Consider the following 19,218-nt stretch of genomic DNA (forward strand, 5'->3'; position numbering starts at 1 on the left):
CTTGAGACAGTCTCGCTCTGTCGCCCAGGCTGGAGTGCAGTGGCGGGATCTTAGCTCACTGCAAGCTCCACCTCCCGGGTTCAGGCCATTCTCCTGCCTCAGCCTCTGGAGTAGCTGGGACTACAGGCATCTGCCACCATGCCTTGCTAATTTTTTGTATTTTTAGTAGAGACGGGGTTTCACCGTGTTAGCCAGGATGGTCTCGATCTCCTGACCTCGTGATCCTTCTGCCTCGGCCTCCCAAAGTGCTGGGATTACAGGCGTGAGCCACCGTGCCTGGCCGTATATATATATATATATTTTAGTACACACACAGACACACAAACACACTACTCTTTGAAAGCTCCAGTTTATGCAGTTAAAGAAAAAAAAATGTGTAAATGTGAAGAACTGTGAAAACACACAGAGCTTGATTCCAAGACTTGGCACATCGATGCTGTAGGTTCATGTAAGGTGTTCAGGAAAGAGCGCACACATCACACTAGGACATTCTTGGTTCATACTTATATTATGTTCTGGTTACTTACTGCTTGACTAATTTTCATTTTAATAAAGTATGTGAATAATGCTTGGACACTGTATGGTTCCAAGTTAATTAGGTATCCCTTAAGGTCCTAGGAGAACACATAGGTGAGTATATATTATGGAGGAGGAAAAAGACTCCAAGCATGACACCAAAGGCTGAATTTATAATGATTAATAGATATGACTCCAAAAAATGTTAAAAACTACCATATGCCAAAAAAACTATAAAACTTTTACTTGTCTTTAGTATATAAATAGCCCTTAAATAGCCAGACGCAGTGGCTCACATCTGTAATCCCAGCACTTTGGGAGGCAGAGGCGGACGGATTACCTGAGGTCAAGGGTTCGAGACCAGCCTGGTCAACCAACATGGTGAAACCCCGTCTCTACTAAAAATACAGAAATTAGCTGGGTAGGTATGGTGGTGGGTGCCTGTAATCCCAGCTACTTGGGAGGCTGAGGTGGAAGAATCGGTTGAACCCGGGTGGCAGAGGTTGCAGTGATTCAAGATCACGACACTGCACTCCAGCCTGGGTGACAAGAGTGAGATTCCTTCTCAAAAAAATAAAATAATAAAATAAAAGCCCTTAAATAATACTGATAACAATACAAATATCTCGAGAGAAAAATAGAAGAAATATGTGAATAGGAAACTCTTACATAAAAACACTTTCTTTGCCAAATTAGCAGAAATTAAAAATGGTAACACTGGCCTATTAACAGAGGTTAACTATAGGGGACACTATAGGAGTAGTGGTAAATATTGCATTTTACATCTCTGTAACATCTGCATTTGTACACCATAAAACACACTACTTTTGAAATAAATATTCTCAAAGACAAAAAATATACCCCTCAAAAGAGTGATAATACTCAGTGTTTTCCAATAGTGCAGACAGAATGCTATAGATATACACTATTAGTGGAAGCTGGTTCAATTTGCTAACGTGTAATTTTTTTCTTTTCTTTTTTTTTTTTTTTTTTTTTTTGAGACGGAGTCTCACTCTATTGCCCAGGCTGAAGTGCAGTGGCATGATCTCGGATCACTGCAACGCAACGATCTTGGCTCACTGCAACCTCCGCCTCTTGGGTTCAAGCAATTCTCCTGACTCAGCTTCCTGAGTAGCTGGGATTACAGGCACACACCACCATGCCCGACTAATTTTGGTATTTTTAGTAGAGACGGGGTTTCGCCATGTTGGCCAGGCTGGTCTTGAACTCTTGAACTCGTGATCCACCTGCCTCAGCCTCCCAAAGGGCTGGGATTACAGGCATGGCCACCGTGCCCGGCCCTAAAGTGTAATTTAAAAATAACTTTTTTTTTTTTTTTTTTTTTAAAGACAGCGTCTCACTCTGTAGCCCATGCTGAAGTGTGGAGGTGTCACAGTGATGAGCCACCTTGCCTGGCCTGGACATTGTTTTAAAAAAAAAAAGCCTAAAACGGGCCAGGTGCGGTGGCTCACGCCTGTAATCCCAGCACTTTGGGAGGGCAAGGCAGGTGGATCCCTTGAGGTCAGGAGTTCGAGATCAGCCTGGCCAACATGGTGAAACCCTGATTCTACCAAAAATACAAAAATTAGCTGGGTGTGGTGGCGCATGCCTGTAATCCCAGATACTCAGAAGGCTGAGGCAGGAGAATCGCTTGAACCCGGGAGGCTGAGGTTGCAGTGAGCCGAGATAGCGCCACTGCACTCCAGCCTGGGCAGTTCATCTCAAAAAACAAACAAACAAAAAAAGTATACTACATCCCCACTACTCAGAAGGCTGAGGTGGGAGAATCAGCTGGGCCTGGGAGGACGAGGATGCAGTCAGCTGGTGATGGCGCCACTGCACTCCAGCAGAACAACAACAGCAAAGCCTAAAATGTACTTAGACCCTTTCACCTGGAGACTGTTTTCTTAGAACAAACAAGTACAGGCAGATGTATAAACAAAGATGTCCAGTGGCATGTTGTTTATACTAGCAAAAACTACACACAATAAAAAAATCTATTGATGGGGGCTGTTAATTTTAATTTCATACAATTTAAAATGATGTAGGTCTATAACAGCTGATGTGAAAAAGTATTAAGTTTACAAAATACATTACCAAACATAATTCATTTAAACCTATTTCTATTTAAGAATATAAAAGTTGCTGATTTTGTTGGTTCCCTTATATCCTCAAAGAAAATTACTATTTTCAATTTAGTCTATATTGTTCCAGACATTTTCTATGCATTTCTAAACACATTTAGGTACTCTTAGAAAATAAATGTTTACTGCTTAAAATCTGGGTACTGCTCTGTAACTTTCACTTCTTTTCCCAACAATACGTTTTAGAGATCTATATTATTATCTTTATGTACCTACTTAGGAGATATAGGAGATTATGTTTAACTTAGTATGTATGTATATATGTATTTTATTATTATGTTTGTGGGACAAGGTCTCGCTTGTTGCCTAGGCTGGAGTACAGTAGTGCGATTATGGCTCGCTGCAGCCTCCACCTCCCAGCTGAAGTGATCCTCCTGCCTCAGTCTCTCGGGCTGGGACCACAGGCATGAGGCACCATGCCTGGCTAAATTTTTTTTTCTTTTTGAGATGGAGTTTCACTCTTGCTGCCCAGGCTGGAGTGCAATGGCGTGATCTCAGCTCACCGCAACCTCCACCTCCCAGGTTCAAGCAATTCTCCTGTCTCAGCCTCCTAAGTAGCTGGGATTACAGGCATGTGCCACCACGCCTGGCTACTTTTGTATTTTTAGTAGAGACAGGCTTTCGCCATGTTGGTCAGGCTGGTCTTGAACTCCCAACCTCAGGTGATCTGCCTGCCTCGGCCTCCCAAAGTGCTATGATTACAGGCGTGAGCCACTGCACCCAGCCATTTTTTGTTTTTATTTATTTATTTGACACGGAGTTTCACTCTTGTTCCACAGGCTGGAGTGCAATGGTACGATCTTGGCTTACCACAACCTCTGCCTCCTGGGTTCAAGCGATTCTCCTGCCTCAGCCTCCTGAGCATTTTTTGTTTTTTTGTAAAGACAGGATCTCACTATGTTGCCCAGGCTGGTATTAAAATCCTGGGCTCAAGCTATCCACCTGCCTTGGCCAAAGTGCTGGGTGAACCACCATTTGGGGTTTATCTTGGTATTAAAAAAAAACAAAAACAAACAGGAAAACCAGGTCTTCAAGAAAATAATTTTGGTTAAATAAGCTAAGGTATATTCAACTAATGGACCATAAAAACCCATTAAAATCATGGGTTTTCGAAGAAGATTTACATAGGAAAATGTATTCACTGTATATGAATTTTAACACCCATGCATACAAGAACACACCAAAAGTAATGGCTATCTCTTTTTTTTTTTTTTTTTTTTTTTTGAGACAGAGTTTTTCTCTGTTGCCCAGGCTGGAGTGCAGTGGCGCGATCTTGTCTCACAGCAACCTCTGCCTCCCAGGTTCAAGTGATTTTTGTGCCTCAGCCTCCTTAGTAGCTGGGTACAGGTACCCGCCACCACACCCAGCTAATTTTTGTATTTTTTTTTGTAGTAGAGATGAGGTTTCACCATGTTGGCCAGGCTGGCCTTGAACTCCTGATCTCAAGCAATCTGCCTGCCTCAGCCTCCCAAAGTGCTGGGATTATAGGCATGAGCCACTGCGCCTGGCCTCGGCTGATTCAAAAAAATTTTTTTTGGAGAGACAGGGTTTTGCCATGTTGTCCAGGCTGGTCTTGAACTCCTGGGCTCAAGCCATCTGCTTGTCTCAGCCTGTGAAAGTGCTGGGGTTACAGGCATGAGCCACTGTGCCTGGCCTATCTTCTTTATTTTTTTTTTTATTTTTTATTTTTTTGAGATGGAGTTTCGTTTTTGTTACCCAGGCTGGAATGCAATGGCGCGATCTCGGCTCAATGCAACCTCTGCCTTCCAGGTTCAAGCAATTCTCCGCCTCAGCCTCCCAAGCAGCTAGGATTACAGGCGTGTGCCACCACGCCGGGCTAATTTTGTATAGTATTTCTTTTGTAAATTTTCTTTCTTTCTTTTTTTTTTTTTGAGACTTGTCTCGCTCTGTCAGCCAGGCTGGAGTGCAGTGGCACAATCTTGGCTCACTGCAAGCTCCGCCTCCCGGGTTCACGTCATTCTCCTGCCTCAGCCTCCTGAGTAGATGGGACTACAGGTGCCCGCCACCATGCCCGGCTAATTTTTTGTATTTTTAGTAGAGACGGGCTAACACGGGGTTTCACCGTGTTAGCCAGGATGGTCTCGATCTCCTGACCTCGTGATCCACCCACCTCGGCCTCCCAAAGTGCTGGTATTACAGGCGTGAGCCACCGCACCTGACCTTATTTTATGAATTTTCTACCATTAACTTGTATTATTACTTCTATTACCAGCATAATTAACTTATTATTTTAGTAAACATCCCAGGTACTTTCTCAAAGGCGACTACCCAAATTTGAAATATGTACAATGATTAACTCCTTCCATTTTCAACATCAGGAGAACAGAGGTAATAACTACTTCATTATGTTTATTTTTCAGAGATAGTTTTCATTTATTTCCACTTCATGTTTCCCCCTCTTTCATGCTGCCATGAAACACAAACTCTTCTCATTAAAAAAAATGCTTAGCTGGCTTTTGGAACATAATTCTTTCATTAGTGGTAAGTGATCCTTTGGAAGGTTTTAGCTATGTTTTAATTTTTCTAATTTCTTTTGCAGATAAATTATTTTTTGGGAAAATCATTTGTAGCCATTCGTGTTGATACGATTACTCGTGGCTCCTATTACCATTTTTTTTTCTGGGAAATGAGGGTATTCTCTCTAGTTCATAAAATTTACTCTCCTTCAGAAAAAGAAGTAAATGGAGAAGGATGAGAGGATCAAAGAGACCCCAACCCATTCATTAATTTCACTCATTCTTTTATAAAGCTGCATAATACTCCACTCAGACACCATTTGATATATCTACTCCTCTATTGATGGCTACTTATTTCATTTCCAATCTTTTTTTTTTTTTTTTTTTTGACGGAGTCTCGCTCTGTCGTCCAGGCTGGAATGCAGTGGTGTGATCTCAGCTCACTGCAACCTCTGCCTCCCGGGTTCAAGTGATTCTTGTGCCTCAGCCTCCTTAGCAGCTGGGATTACAAATGCCTGCCACCACAACTGGCTAATTTTTCTATTTTTGTAGAGACGTATTTCGCCATGTTGGCCAGGCTGGTCTCGAACTCCTGACCTCAGGTGATCCATCCGCCTTGGCCTCCGGAAGTGCTGGGATTCCAGCGTGAGCCACCCCGCCATTTCCAATGTTTTTGTAATTATAAACACTACCACAATGAACATACTTGTGCACATGTAAATCCTAATAAATGAAACTGCCGGGTTCAAGAATATGCACAATTGGCTGGGTGTGGTGGCTCACACTTGTAATCCCAGCACTTTGGGGAGGCCGAGGGGGGGCGGATCACAAGGTCAGGAGATTAAGACCATCCTGGCCAACATGGTGAAACCCTGTCTCTACAAAAAATATAAAAATTAGCCGGGTATGGTGGTGCATGCCTGTAGTCCCAGCTACTCGGGAGGCTGAGGCAGGAGAATTGCTTGAACCTGGGAGGCGGAGGTTGTAGTGATGTGAGATCGCGCTAGTACACTCCAGCCTGGCGACAGAGCAAGACATCGTCTCATTAAAAAAAGAAAACAAAAAGTATGCATAATTAAACTTTATTTTATTTATTTATTTATTTATTTATTTTTTGAGACAGTCTCATTTTCTTGCCAGGTTAGAGTGCAGTGGCGCGATCTCTGTTCACTGCAACCTCCGCCTCCCTGGTTCAAGCGATTCTCCTGCCTCAGCCTCCTGAGTAGCTGGGAATACAGGTATGCACCACCATGCCCAGCTAATTTTTGTATTTTTAGTAGAGATGGGGTTTCACCATGTTGGCCAGGATAGTCTCAATCTCCTGACCTCATGATCCACCTGTCTCAGCCTCCCAAAGTGCTGGGATTACAGGCGTGAGCCACCGCACCCGGCCACAATTAAACTTTAATAGATACTAACAATTTACCCTCCAAAGTGACCATACCAATTTATACCCCCACCAGCCTTGCTAAAAATATTCTAAGATACTAATTTTACGGATAATAAAACATCCACTGAGACTTCTGAAAAACTTCATATTCAACTCATGTACTTACCCATAGGTTCCTTAATAACACCATAATAATCTGGTGCATCATTAGGGTCTACTGGTTCAAGGAAAGGCCAGGCCATCTTATGGGCCTATAATGAAAAAGTAGCATCATTATTGTCAGTGAAAACACTAATTCCATTTAAGTTTCCCGGTTGAGTTACTACATCAATGAACCCAAAAGTGAGTTTTAAATTTGATACATGAAATATTTTATATTAAGTGATTTCTGCTCTAGTAATAAGTTACCTAAGATGAGCTTCCTCTACAATAATGGTACTCAAAGGCTGGTCAGAAGACTTTGTGTTGGGAATGGAGCACAAGCTTAGAAGTCACAAAATCAGTATTCTGGGCCCTACATGATGAGCTGTCACTGAGTGATGCTGGCATTGCAATCGCTTCTGTCAACAGGTGGGATGGGTTCAAAGTGTGGAATCATTACCACAGCTGGTTAATGATGAGGTAGCAGAGACGTGATGTTAAATAACATTCAAGCACACATTGAGACTATGATTCTCTTTTTAGTTACTTCAATTCTTGTGATTATGATAACGACAGGAGAAAGTTTCAATCCAGTGCACTATATCCTTTTATTTCCCCCCACTTTTTTGAGACAGGGTCTCGCTCTGTCATTCAGGCTGGAGTCGAGTGGCGTGATCATAGCTCACTGTAGCCTCCTGTGCTCAAGTGATCCTCTCACCTCAGCCTCCCAAGTAGCTGGGATTACAAGTGCGTGCCAACACGTGCAGCTCATTTTTTTTTAATGTTTTGTAGAGGTGGGGGTCTCACTTTGTTGCCCAGGTTGGTCTCTAACTCGTCAACTCAAGTGATCCTCCTGCCCTGGCCTCCCAAAGTGTTGGGATTATAGATGTGAGCAACCACACTGGCTTTCTATGTCTTCAGTACATCTGTATCACTTGATAATCCTGCAAACCATCCCTATCCTGTTATTCTTTTTGTTCTGAGATGGAGTCTCACACTGTCACCTGGGCTAGAGTGTCGTGGGTCGATCTTGGCTCACTGCAACCTCTGCCTCCCGGGTTCAAGAGATTCTCCTGCCTCAGCCTCCTTAGTAGCTGGGATTACAGGTGTGCACCACCGCACCTGGCTGATTTTTAAAAATTTTTTTGTAGAGATGGGGTCTCACTTTGCTGCCCAGGTTGGTCTCTAACTCATTGACTCAAGTGATCCTCCTGCCTTGGCCTCCGACAGTGCTGGGATTATAGGTGTAAGCAACCACACTGGCTTTCTATGTCTTCAATATATCTCTATCACTTGCTAATCCTGCAAACCATCTCGATCCCGTTTTTCTTTTTTTTCTGAGACAGAGTCTCACATTGTCACCTGCGCTAGAGTGCTGTGGCTCGATCTTGGCTCACTGCAACCTCTGCCTCCCGGGTTCAAGCTATTCTCCTACCTCAGCCTCCCTAGTAGCTGGGATTACCGGTGCGCCCCACCGCACCTGGCTAATTTTTTGTATTTTTAGTAGAGAGATGGGGTTTCATCCTTTTGGCCAGTCTGGTCTCGAACTCCTGACCTTGTGATCCGCCCGCCTCAGCCTCCCCAAGTGCTGGGATTACAGGTGTGAGCCACCACGCCCAGTCCCCTTTTTGTTTTTCATAAGGAAAAGAATAACTATAATCTTTTTTTTTTTTTTTTTTTTTTGAGATGGAGTCTCACACTCTCGCCCAGGTTGGAGTGCAGTGGCGCCATCTCGGCTCACTGCAAGCTCTGCCTCCTGGGTTCATGCCATTCTCCTGCCTCAGCCTCCGGAGTAGCTAGGACTACAGGCGCCCGCCACCACGCCCAGCTAATTTTTTGTATTTTTAGTAGAGACGGGGTTTCACCATGTTAGCCAGGATGGTCTGGATCTCCTGACCTTGTGATCCGCCCACCTTGGCCTCCCAAAGTGCTGGGATTACAGGCATGAGCCACCATGCCCGGCCAAGAATAACTATAATCTAATCATACTGCTTCTCAATCCATGGGGGTGACAGGAAGTCTCCTTAAAAATAAAATGTATAGAGAAGTGAGTCATGTTAACACTCTTGTGAGTGTGAGGTAAGCTGAGGTGGTGTGGGGATATGGTAAAGCTCATGGCACTGCTACGTGAAGGACTGCAGTTTGTTAGGCACTTCACTAGACTAGCTGGGAGTCAGTAAATAATCACTCTAAGATTGGAAACTTGAAATCCTAGAAATGCTTCCAAAATTATGCTGGCTGATTTCATTTTGAAATGCTGCACACAGAGGGGTCTCACCTGTAAGGAACGGAGCACCCTCTTCAACCCCTCATAATCCTTCTCTGTTAGTGGCGTGAGCACTGTCATGGCATCCTCTGTTGACTGGCACTGTGGACAGACATACTCATCAATGAGCTCTGCCTCACTTTGCAAGATGCCAACGCAGCGCCCATGGTACCAATTCTGACACCGATCACAGCCAATATAAAATCTGCAAGATCCGAAATGGAAATGTGAGTTCAAAACAGATGGGATGATGTTACTTATAATAAAGCATGCACCTGAAAATTTGCTAAACCCTGGGATATAAAATAGTTTTAGTATTATGGTTTTAATACTTTCAAGATTGACATTCCAGTTCATTAATTTAGTATTTTTGATGTTAAGAACAAGCAGTAAAAAAATTTATAAGAACACTGTGTAATACTGGAGAACCAATTTAAAGATAAATATGAAACATTCAATTGATTTTAAAGCTGAAAACAAAGCCAAAAATCTTTCAGCTAGTACTGTACCATATGGGTGTTCAAAATCCTATAAGCTAATAACAGAGTCTCAGAGCTTGTACCCAAATTAGTGTTTTTCTAACCTACAATAAAGCACCATTTCAAACACTGATAAAGTCCAAACAAGTCAAGCTATTTTAATCTCATTAATTTCTATGTTACATATTGAAGAATCAAATCTACCATTAAACCACATTTTCCCCAATGTGTCTCAAACATTCACTATGAAGCAAGATAAATTTTGAAGGGTAGGTAAAAAGGGAAAAAGAGAAAAATGAAAAGGAATTTGTAATGTAAGTGTATAATAAATGTAGAAAAAAAATCTGCTTTTTATTTTAAAATAAATAAGTAACCAGTCAGAGCAATTTGGCTTCCTAAATTATTAAATATGATGCTCTTATCAGAACTCACTGTGACTCATCATAAGGTGTTCTGCAGATACAGTACAATTCCTCACTGCTGCCCTCTTGTGCCCGTTTACAATCATTACAGATGTACACATCCATTTTCTTAGCCTCCTTTTCTGTGATGCCAACACATTCTCCATGATACCAGTTAGTACAAAGATCACAGCCAATATAGAACCTAAAAGTATTCACAATGAAAATGACAATGTAATTGTCATTTTGAGCTGCATGGTACTTAAATCTGTCTTCCCTGCCTTGATTCACTTTTTTACAGTGTAACTTCCTGCAATGAGTCAGCTAAACATTTCTGAATCCAACCATTCTACCCCTGGCAAACTCCAGTATCTGATGCTCCATCACATGTGGAAACATAAAGTCACTCACATCAGTTTCAACAAGTACACTGCTTAGTGAAATATGGGTCTTTAAAAACATACTGGAATTTGAAAAAAGAAACAACACATTGATGGTAATGTCTTCCTCTGAATGAATGTGTGTAAAACTGTAACAGGCACAAAAACCAAAGCCAAAGAATCAAAGACTTACATCTGTCAAACCTATTCCACAGAAGCCATTTCAATATCAGGGCTATTTCTTAGATAGGTTTGAAAATGTATCTCACAATTTAAATTTGAAAACAAAGCAAAGCGCAAACACCAAGTAGAAGTTACACTACAAGGAACATGCAGGTCAGCCAGGTGTAGAAGATAAATGGTCAAAATATGCTATGAAGAAGAAAACTAAGAAAGTACATAGAGCAATTCAATCTCTACCAGGTTTTCTGAATAAACATTGGAATTTAATCGAATTAAAAATAACCTCTCATAATGGAATATGGCACGGGCCAGTTTTCCTGTTAATATAATGTTTGTGACAATGTGGACAGTGGCCTGGCTAACTAACGGGCAGGGAACGTGGAAGGAGATGCTTCAGTTCAACACCAGGGACAAGGTGTGGAGAATGATGCAAGGATAGTTATCCAAAGCCTGTGAGGGTCTACACTGCTTGGCAAGGGGGAGCTGTGTAAATCTGTGATTGTGGAGAGTAGAGTGGCCTCTGTAACAAAAGACCTAATGACAAAAGGAAAAGTAAATGTAACAAACGCTTACACAGTGTGTCTGTAAGTGTTGATAGGCACTGTGTAGGAACACCATGTCAAAGTCATAGTGAGAATTACCATGAATCACAGGGAACCAGACTGGCCTTGCTGATACCATTGGCACTCTTAGTTCTACCAAGGCATTTCTTGGTAGATTCACCTAGAGGAATGGAAGTCGTCCTCAAGCTTCAAATTGACCTGCTTCATGAATGTGAAGGAATAATATATGGTTATGTAGTTTATCCTGTTACCACTAACTTTTTTCTTTTTTCTTTTGTCTCGCTGTATAGCCCAGGCTGCAGAGCAGGGGCAGGATCACGGCCCCCTGCAGCCTGGACCTCCCAGGCTCATGTGATCCTCCCACCTCAGCCTCCCGAGTAGCTGGGGCTATAGGCATGCGCCACCAGGCCCGGCTTTTTTTCTTTTTTTTTTTTTTTTTTTTTTTTTGACAGAGCTTTGCTCTGTCTCCCAGGCTGCAGTACAGTGGCATGATCTCGGCCCACTGCAACCTCAGTCTCCCGGGTTCAAGCGATTCTCCTGACTCGGCCTCCTGAGTAGCTGGGATTACAGGTGTGTGCCACCACATCTGGCTAATTTTTGCATTTTTAGTAGAGACGGGGTTTTGCCATGTTGGCCAGGCTGATCTCGAACTCCTGACCTCAGCTGACCCGTCCACCTCGGCCTCCCAAAGTGTTGGGATTACAGGCGTTAGCCACCACGCCTGGCCAATTTTTTGTACAGACGGGGTCTCCCTATGTTGCCCAGACTGGTCTCGAACACCTGGGCTCAAGTGATCCTCCCACTTCGGCCTCCCAAAGTGCTGAGATTACAGGTATGAGCCACGGTGCCCAGCACTTTTTTCTTTTGAACTATGACTCTCACATGATTTTCACTGCCACAGGTGGGGGTCCTCTGAGATAGTTTGTGTGTTATCTCCACAGGGTGATAGGCTGTGTTCTGGAAGGATGTTCAGGACCTGAATTTCAGTTTTCAGTCACTCTCACTGGATTCCCAAACCAGCCTAGTTTGGGACAAGAGATTACGAAACACTCCTTAGAAACACTAACTCATCTCAACTAAAATAGGGAGTGAATGAACCTGGTATACTAAAGTGTTAATGACAAAATGAAAAATATAAAATAACACAAAATGATGAGGCAATCTCGATGGAATGGGCACATGTATCTGTGTGCCTCATTTTATGCAATGTAGGTATTTCAAAAAAGTTGTGTGTGAAGTCAATTTCTGTGATCTGAATACTCTAAAACAGGCCAAAGAAGCCTTGTTATTTAAAGAAATTCTGTAAACAAATCTTTTTAACTGAAAAAGTAAGGAAACTCCTGTTTCAGAAATCATTTAGTATATTTTGCTTAAAGTGAGGCACACTTGTATTAAACTAAGGTAAAAAAAAATCAGTGAATCACGTTCTACTGTTTACATTATGTATAATTTCCAATGAGATAAGATAATGAAAAGTGAAGATGCCTAAATTGATTTCTGTTTAATTCAGCACACAGCTCAATCTGCCAACAAAGAGTTTTCATTTGGCATTTGCAAAAAGATTATCATTTAGATAGCACCACCAAAGCAGCTTCAATGTTGCAACTTGAACGTCATTAAAGGGACCACAATTTTATTTTAGGAATCAATTAGGTATCCACTTAAGGTAGGCATTAAGCATTCCTAATTCTAATTAATTGATTCTAAATGATCAGTTTTTAAAGCACAATCAGACTTTTTGGTCCTGTAAAAAGTATGGTGGTTAACTGTGGCTTTAAAAAGCTGGACTACATTTTAATGTTCAAAGTAGAAGTTAAATATTTTGTAAAATGATAGTAATGACCAAAAAAATGAAACTACATTTACGGTTTAGTGCCTCTATAATCTTGTTTATATCACCAAATACAAGTCACAACTGTCAAAAACAGCTTCCAGCTGCCAAACTGTTGGACGTTATGCTTGAGGAATGGGGGAAAGGAACACTTTTTGTATTTTTCTGGCTTTTGTCTCTGATAAGAAAGTGGAAACTTTGACAAAAATATGAGTTGCAGTATTTTAATACAAAAAAAACAACTGCTTAAAATAAAACAATTAAGAAACCGAACCACTCAAATTCAAAACCTCTGACCATTCATGTTCAAATGGTTTCCAGGATTTCATGTATTCGCAGGGCTTTGAACAGATCCCAGAAAGGATGCTCTCCATTTTGGGCAACAGTAATACACCTCCTTCTCCAGACATCAATTACTCACTGATTTGGAGTTAATTCAGAGGGAAGAAGAGGAAGCAAAGGAGCAACAGAAAGCTTGTTTTTGACAGAAAAGAATATAACAAAGGACAATCACAAACACGTGAAATAGCAAATTTTACTTTACTAGCGTCAATGGTAAGAATATCACATGCAAGACCATGGATGAAACATTACTCTTAAATTTAATATTTTCATTTATATCACTCCCAAAATATTCATTTTCTTCAAAATCCAATTTAATAGCTAAACTTTCAAGACAAAAAACTAGAGCTCAAAAAGATCTACTCACTTAGATTCATCATAAGGCGTTTTACAGATACAGTAAAGCTTTGTGTCCTTCTTAGTTTCCTTTGAGGTAGTAGAGATCATTTTCTTTTTCTTGGACTTTGAGCTGGAGTCTTTTTCCTCTTCCCGCTTCCTCTTCTGGGAAGCAGCAGGTAAGGTGGGCGTGGACAGAAGTCCTGTGTGTTGCACAGCAGGTGGAGGGGGAGGTGAAGGTGGAGGGGCTGGAGGGGCTGGAGGAGCTGGTGTCACTGGGGGGCAGGGTGCAGCTACTGCTGTGGCTTGAGCCACCTGCATCAGGTCTTTTTCTTTCTTAATTTTCAGGTCTCTCTTCAGCTCTTCCTGTTGTCAATTAAAGACAATACAAGACTATCATTAGAGTCATGTAAATGTGTGATCTGGTCAGAAGATGGTACACTACCCACTCTTGTCAAAGTAGCTCCACAGTTCAGCCTAACGTGAGAGTTTTAGTTAGTTGCAAACAAGAGTTTTCTTACATCTTAAACCCACCTAAGACAACTAGAAACAAAATGAAGACTATGTAAGAACAACTAGAAAGCTGCTAGTTATCTTCAAAGGAGAGCTGACTGAAAGATGAGCCAAGTGGCTAGGAAGAGCGTCCCTCCCAGCTTGCCCCTGTCCCATCTGGGCTCTTTCTGTGGTTGCTCAGAAGGTGATTTCAAGCATCCTCACTCACTGGCTGCTTTCTTCTAGTTGCTCTTGCTCTCTGTCCTTACAGTGAGACTGGACATGAACTGGCCTTGAGACTCAAAATGTGGTCTGACCAGCATAAAGCAGAAAAGAGGCAGATTTGCCTTATTTATTATGATGCTCCTATGTCTAGAATTTCAGACTGCAGGGAGAGTTGCGCAACATAACGCACTATTTTCTTTTTTTAAAAGATAACTTTCTTTTCATATATATATTTTTTGAGATGCAGCTTCGCTCTTGTCAATGGTGCAATCTCAGCTCACTGCAACTTACGTCTCCTGGGTTCAGGCGATTCTCCTGCCTCAGCCTCCCAAGTAGCTGGGATTACATGCATGCAACACCACACCCAGCTAATTTTTTTGTATTTTTAGTAGAAACGGGGTTTCGCCATGTTGGCCAGGCTGGTCTCAAACTCCTGACCTCAGGTGATCCACCCGCCTCGGCCTCCCAAAGTGCTTTGTTGCCCAGGCTGGAGTGCAGTGGCACAATCTCAGCTCACTCCAACCTCTCCACCTCCCGGGTTCAAGTGATTCTCCTGCCTCAGCCTCCCAACTAGCTAGGATTACAGGCACCCATCACCACACCCAGCTAATTTTTTGTATTTTTAGTAGGGACAGAGTTTCATTATGTTGGCTAGGCTGGTGTTGAACTCCTGACCTCAGGCAATCCACCCACCTTAGACTTCCAAAGTCCTGGGATTACAGGTGTGAGCCACACTGCCTGGCCCCTTTTCATATATTTTTTAAAAAGTTTTAATGAGCAGTGAGGACAACCAAAGGTCACTTTCATCGCCATCTTGGTTTTGGCCGGCTTCTTTACTGTACTCTGTTTTTTCTTTTTGAGAGTGGGTCTCACTCTGTCACCTAGGCTAGAGTGCAGTGGCACAGTCTTGGCTCACTGTACCCTTCACCTCCCAGGCTCAAGTGATCCTCCCACCTCAGCCTCCCAAGTACCTAGGACCACAGGCACGTGCCACCAAACTCAGCTAATTTTTGTATTTTTGGTAGAGATGGGGTTTCACCATGTTGGCCAGGCTGGTCTCGAACTCCTGACCTCAAGTGATCTTTGGAACTCTGCCTCAGCCTTCCAAAGTGTTGGGATTACAGGCGTGAGCCTCTGTGTCTGGCCAACATACTACTTCCTCAATATGCATTTGCCATACTTTTTAAGCACACCTCTTCTGCTATCTAGTAGTACAACTTACTCTTGGAAATGATCAAAGCAAACCTTATTACCCTAGGAACAAACCCATTGTGATTGGCATCCACAAACAAACTTGGTGTAAAGAAATCATAGCTATGACCAAGAGTATTTCTTATGTGGAGACAGTGTCTCACTTTGTCACCCTGCCTGGACTGCAGTGACATAAACACGGCTTGCTGTAGCCTTGACCTGCCAGGCTCAAGTGATCCTCCCACCTCAACCCCTTCAAGTAGCTACAGGTGCTCACTACCATGCCCAGCTAATTTTTTTGAGGAGATGGAGTCTTGCTGTGTTGTCCAGGTAACTTAACTCCTAAGCTCAAGTGATCTGCCTGCCTGGGCCTCCCTAAGTGCTGGGATGACAGGTATGAGCCACTTACACCCGGCCATAAGAATATTTCTTAAAATTTGACTTAAAAATTTTTTTAAAAATTCTTTTAGAGACAGGTTTTCACCATGTAGGCTAGGCTGGTCTTCAATTCCCACCCTCAGGTGATCCGCCCACCTTGGCCTCCCAAAGTGCTTGGATTACAGGTGTGAGCCACTTTGGCCAAAATCTGACACATTTATAAATTTCTACAATAATTTAAAGTACCAAAAATATTCCCAAAACATTTCATCATGATTTATAGTCTCTCAGGAAAATAAATTAGCCCACGTTTCCTTTATTTTTTTTATTTTTTTGAGACGGAGTTTCGCTCTTGTTGCCCAGGCTGGAGTGCAATGGCGCGATCTCGGCTCACAGCAACCTCTGCCTCCTGGGTTCAAGTGATTCACCTGCCTCAGCCTCCTGAGTAGCTGGGATTACAGGCATGCGCCACCACGCCCGGCTAATTTTTGTATTTTTAGTAGAGACGGGGTTTCTCCATGTTGGTCAGGCTGGTCTCGAACTCCGGACCTCAGGTGATCCACACGCCTCAGCCTCCCAAAGTGCTGGGATTACAGGCGTGAGCCACCGTGCCGGGCACGTTTCCTTTAAAGAGCTTTTTTTTTGTTTATTTTTTGAGACGGAGTCTCGCTCTATCTCCCAGGCTGGAGTGCAGTGGTGCTCACTGCAAGCTCCGCCTCCTGGGTTCATGCCATTCTCCTGCCTCAGCCTACCGAGTAGCTGGGGCTACATGCGCCCGCCACCACACTCGGCTAATTTTTTTGTATTTTTAGTAGAGATGGGGTTTCGCCATGTTAGCCAGGATGGTTTTGATCTCCTGACCTCGTGATCTGCCTGCCTTGGCCTCCCAAAGTGCTGTGATTACAGGTGTAAGCCACTGCACCTGACCTTTTTTTTTTTTTTTTTTTAAGTAGAACTGAATTAATTTTATTTTTCCTTCTTTAAAAAAAATTGGTTCAGGACAGTGGCTCACACCTGTAATCCCAGCACTCTGGGAGGCTGAAGCTGGAAGATCGCTTGAGTCCAGGAGGTCAAGACCAGCCTGGCCAACGTGGCGAAACACCATCTCTACTAAAAATACAAAAATCAGTCAGGTGTGTGGTGGCACATGCCTATAGTGCCAGCTACTTGGAAGGCTGAGGTGGGAGGCTCCCTTAAGCCTGGGAGGTCAAGACTTCAGTGAGCTATGATGGCACCACTGTGCTCCAACATAGGTGACAAAGTGAGACCCTGTCTTTACAGGCGTGTATCATAATACCCAGCTAATCCTTTTTTGTTGAAACAGGGTTTTGCCATGTTGCCCAGGCTGGTCTCAAAATCCTGGCCTCAACTGATCACCCGCCTCAGCCTTCTAGAGTGCTTGGATTACAGGCCATGAGCCACATCTCTCCTGGCCTATAAATGATAATTTAAGTGAATCTCTGAAGCTACAGTTTTTTGTTTCGAGATGGAGTCTCATTCCGTCATGCAGTGGTGTCATCTCGGCTCACTGCAACCTCTGCCTTCAGGATTCAAGTGATTCTCCTCCCTCAGCCTCCCAAGTAGCTGGGATTACATGCGCCCGCCACCATGTCTGGCTAATTTTTGCATTTTTAGTAGAGACAGGATTTCGCCCTGTTAGCCAGGCTGGTCTCGAACTCCTGAGCTCAAGTGGTCCTCCAGCCTTAGCTTCCCAAAGTGCTGCGATTACAGGCATGAGCCACTGCGCCCGGCCTCTGAAGCTACAGTTTTAAGATTCTAAAGCAGAGACTTCATGTAGATGTCTATGAAAAGCCAAAAACAAAAAACTCACAGGAAAACCTGATTCCCCCTGCCAAAATTTCAAGGATTTGCCTAAAGATAAGGTCCATTTGCACCTGAAATAGAGTTTGCTGTGCCCCTTTTTTGCAGGGTCACCCATCCCTATGCACCAATTACACTAGTAACAATCATTACATGAGTACCTCAGGAAGCTTTTTTTTTTTTTTTTTTTGAGACAGAGTCTGGCTCTGTCGCCCAGGCTTGAGTGCAGTGGCGTTATCTCGGCTCACTACAAGCTCTGCCTCCTGGGTTCATGCCATTCTCTTGCCTCAGCCTCCCGAGTAGCGCCCACCACCATGCCTGGCTAATATTTGTTTTTTTTTAGTAGTGAATGGGTTTCACCATGTTAGCCAGGATAGTCTCGATCTCCTGACCTCGTGATCTGCCCGCCTCGGCCTCCCAAAGTGCTAGGATTACAGGCATGAGCCACCGTACCCGGCCAAAGCTTTTAAACATACCACAAATATTTTACTAAATAAACCTGAATGGCCCTGGTTTAATGAATCTGTTTCTGTCTATAGACTATCTGGTCTTACAAAGTCAAAAGAGAAGTCAGGTGACAAATTATTCAACAACCCTTCTCTATTTATAGAGAGAGACTGAACTTCTTCCTAGGTTAGAAAGAAAACCTTGAGTTTCATCTCCTAGTTCATATGTTTATAACATCATGGGACGGATTTTGGGAAAACCAAGATTGTATAATGGGCACACACTTTGATCTTCCCTCTCCCTTCAAAAACATACAAATGAGAATAAAATATAAAAAAGAGAAACTGAGAAGAAATAGGCATGCTTAAATAAGTTACAACAATCTCAATGGAATAGAGACACAGAACTGTGAGCAGGACTAAAACTGCAGGCCTGCTAGGCTCCAGATTCAGAAGGAAGAAGAGGTGGCCGAACACTAACATTAGGGTTTCTGGGGGGGTAAGGGAGACTAACATGCTGTGTGTGAGGCAGTGATAAGAGCCGGCTCCCTGTTGGAAGTTAAGGGTTGACTGGGCTCCACTGGGCTTTGGGAGAGAAAACAAAAACAAAACTCCTCTCACTCAAAATAAGCTTGCAAAACTTAAATGTTTGAAAAGGAAAACATGTAATATGAAAAAAAGACAACCAGGGCCGAGTACAGTGGCTCATGCCTGTAATCCCAGCACTTTGGGAGGTCGAGGCAAGAGGATCACTTGCTTGAGCCCAGGATTCTGAGACCAGCCTGGGCAACATGGCAAAAACTTGTCTCTACAAAAAAACAACGACAACAATAACAACAAAAAACACCCCAAAATTAGCCAGACAGGGTGGCATGGCATTCGCCCGTAGTCCCAGTCCGCCTGCTTGGGAGGCTGAGGCGGAAGGACTGACTGATCTGGGTAGGTGGAAGCTGTGGTGTGCTGTGATTGCACCGCTGCACTCCCGCCTGGGCAACAGAACAAGGCCCTGCTTCTCAAAAAAAAAAAGAAAGAAAAGAAAAGAAAAGAAAAAGAAAAAAGACAAAAAAGCCAATAAAATCAATGGTCTAATCTGAATTCACTCCAAATGAAATTATACAGCTGGGCACGGTGGCTCACAGCTGTAATCCCAGCACTTTGGGGAGGCTGAGGTGGGTGGATAACCTGAGGTCAGGAGTTCGAGACCAGCCTGGCAAAC

General features: G+C 43.1%; 1 protein-coding gene across 26 annotated transcripts in view; it reads right to left on the reverse strand.

Annotated features, from left to right (window-relative positions):
* The window catches only part of BPTF (bromodomain PHD finger transcription factor), a 154,197-nt gene that overhangs the window by 9,720 nt on the left and 125,259 nt on the right, over positions 1-19,218 (reverse strand). For 17 of the 26 annotated variants that reach the window (XM_055387003.2, XM_031010905.3, XM_031010902.3 and 14 more), the window contains 4 exons: positions 13,481-13,815; positions 9,846-10,019; positions 8,947-9,139; positions 6,694-6,778 (listed from right to left, as the gene is read on the reverse strand). In XM_055387003.2, the coding sequence (XP_055242978.2) occupies positions 6,694-6,778; positions 8,947-9,139; positions 9,846-10,019; positions 13,481-13,815 (787 nt within the window). The remainder of the gene's footprint in view (positions 1-6,693; positions 6,779-8,946; positions 9,140-9,845; positions 10,020-13,480; positions 13,816-19,218) is intronic. The other 9 variants (XM_031010904.3, XM_063706160.1, XM_055387007.2 and 6 more) reach the window with 1 other exon arrangement.

Source organism: Gorilla gorilla, chromosome 4 (assembly GCF_029281585.2).
Source record: "Gorilla gorilla gorilla isolate KB3781 chromosome 4, NHGRI_mGorGor1-v2.1_pri, whole genome shotgun sequence".
Taxonomy (NCBI): Eukaryota; Metazoa; Chordata; class Mammalia; order Primates; family Hominidae; genus Gorilla; species Gorilla gorilla.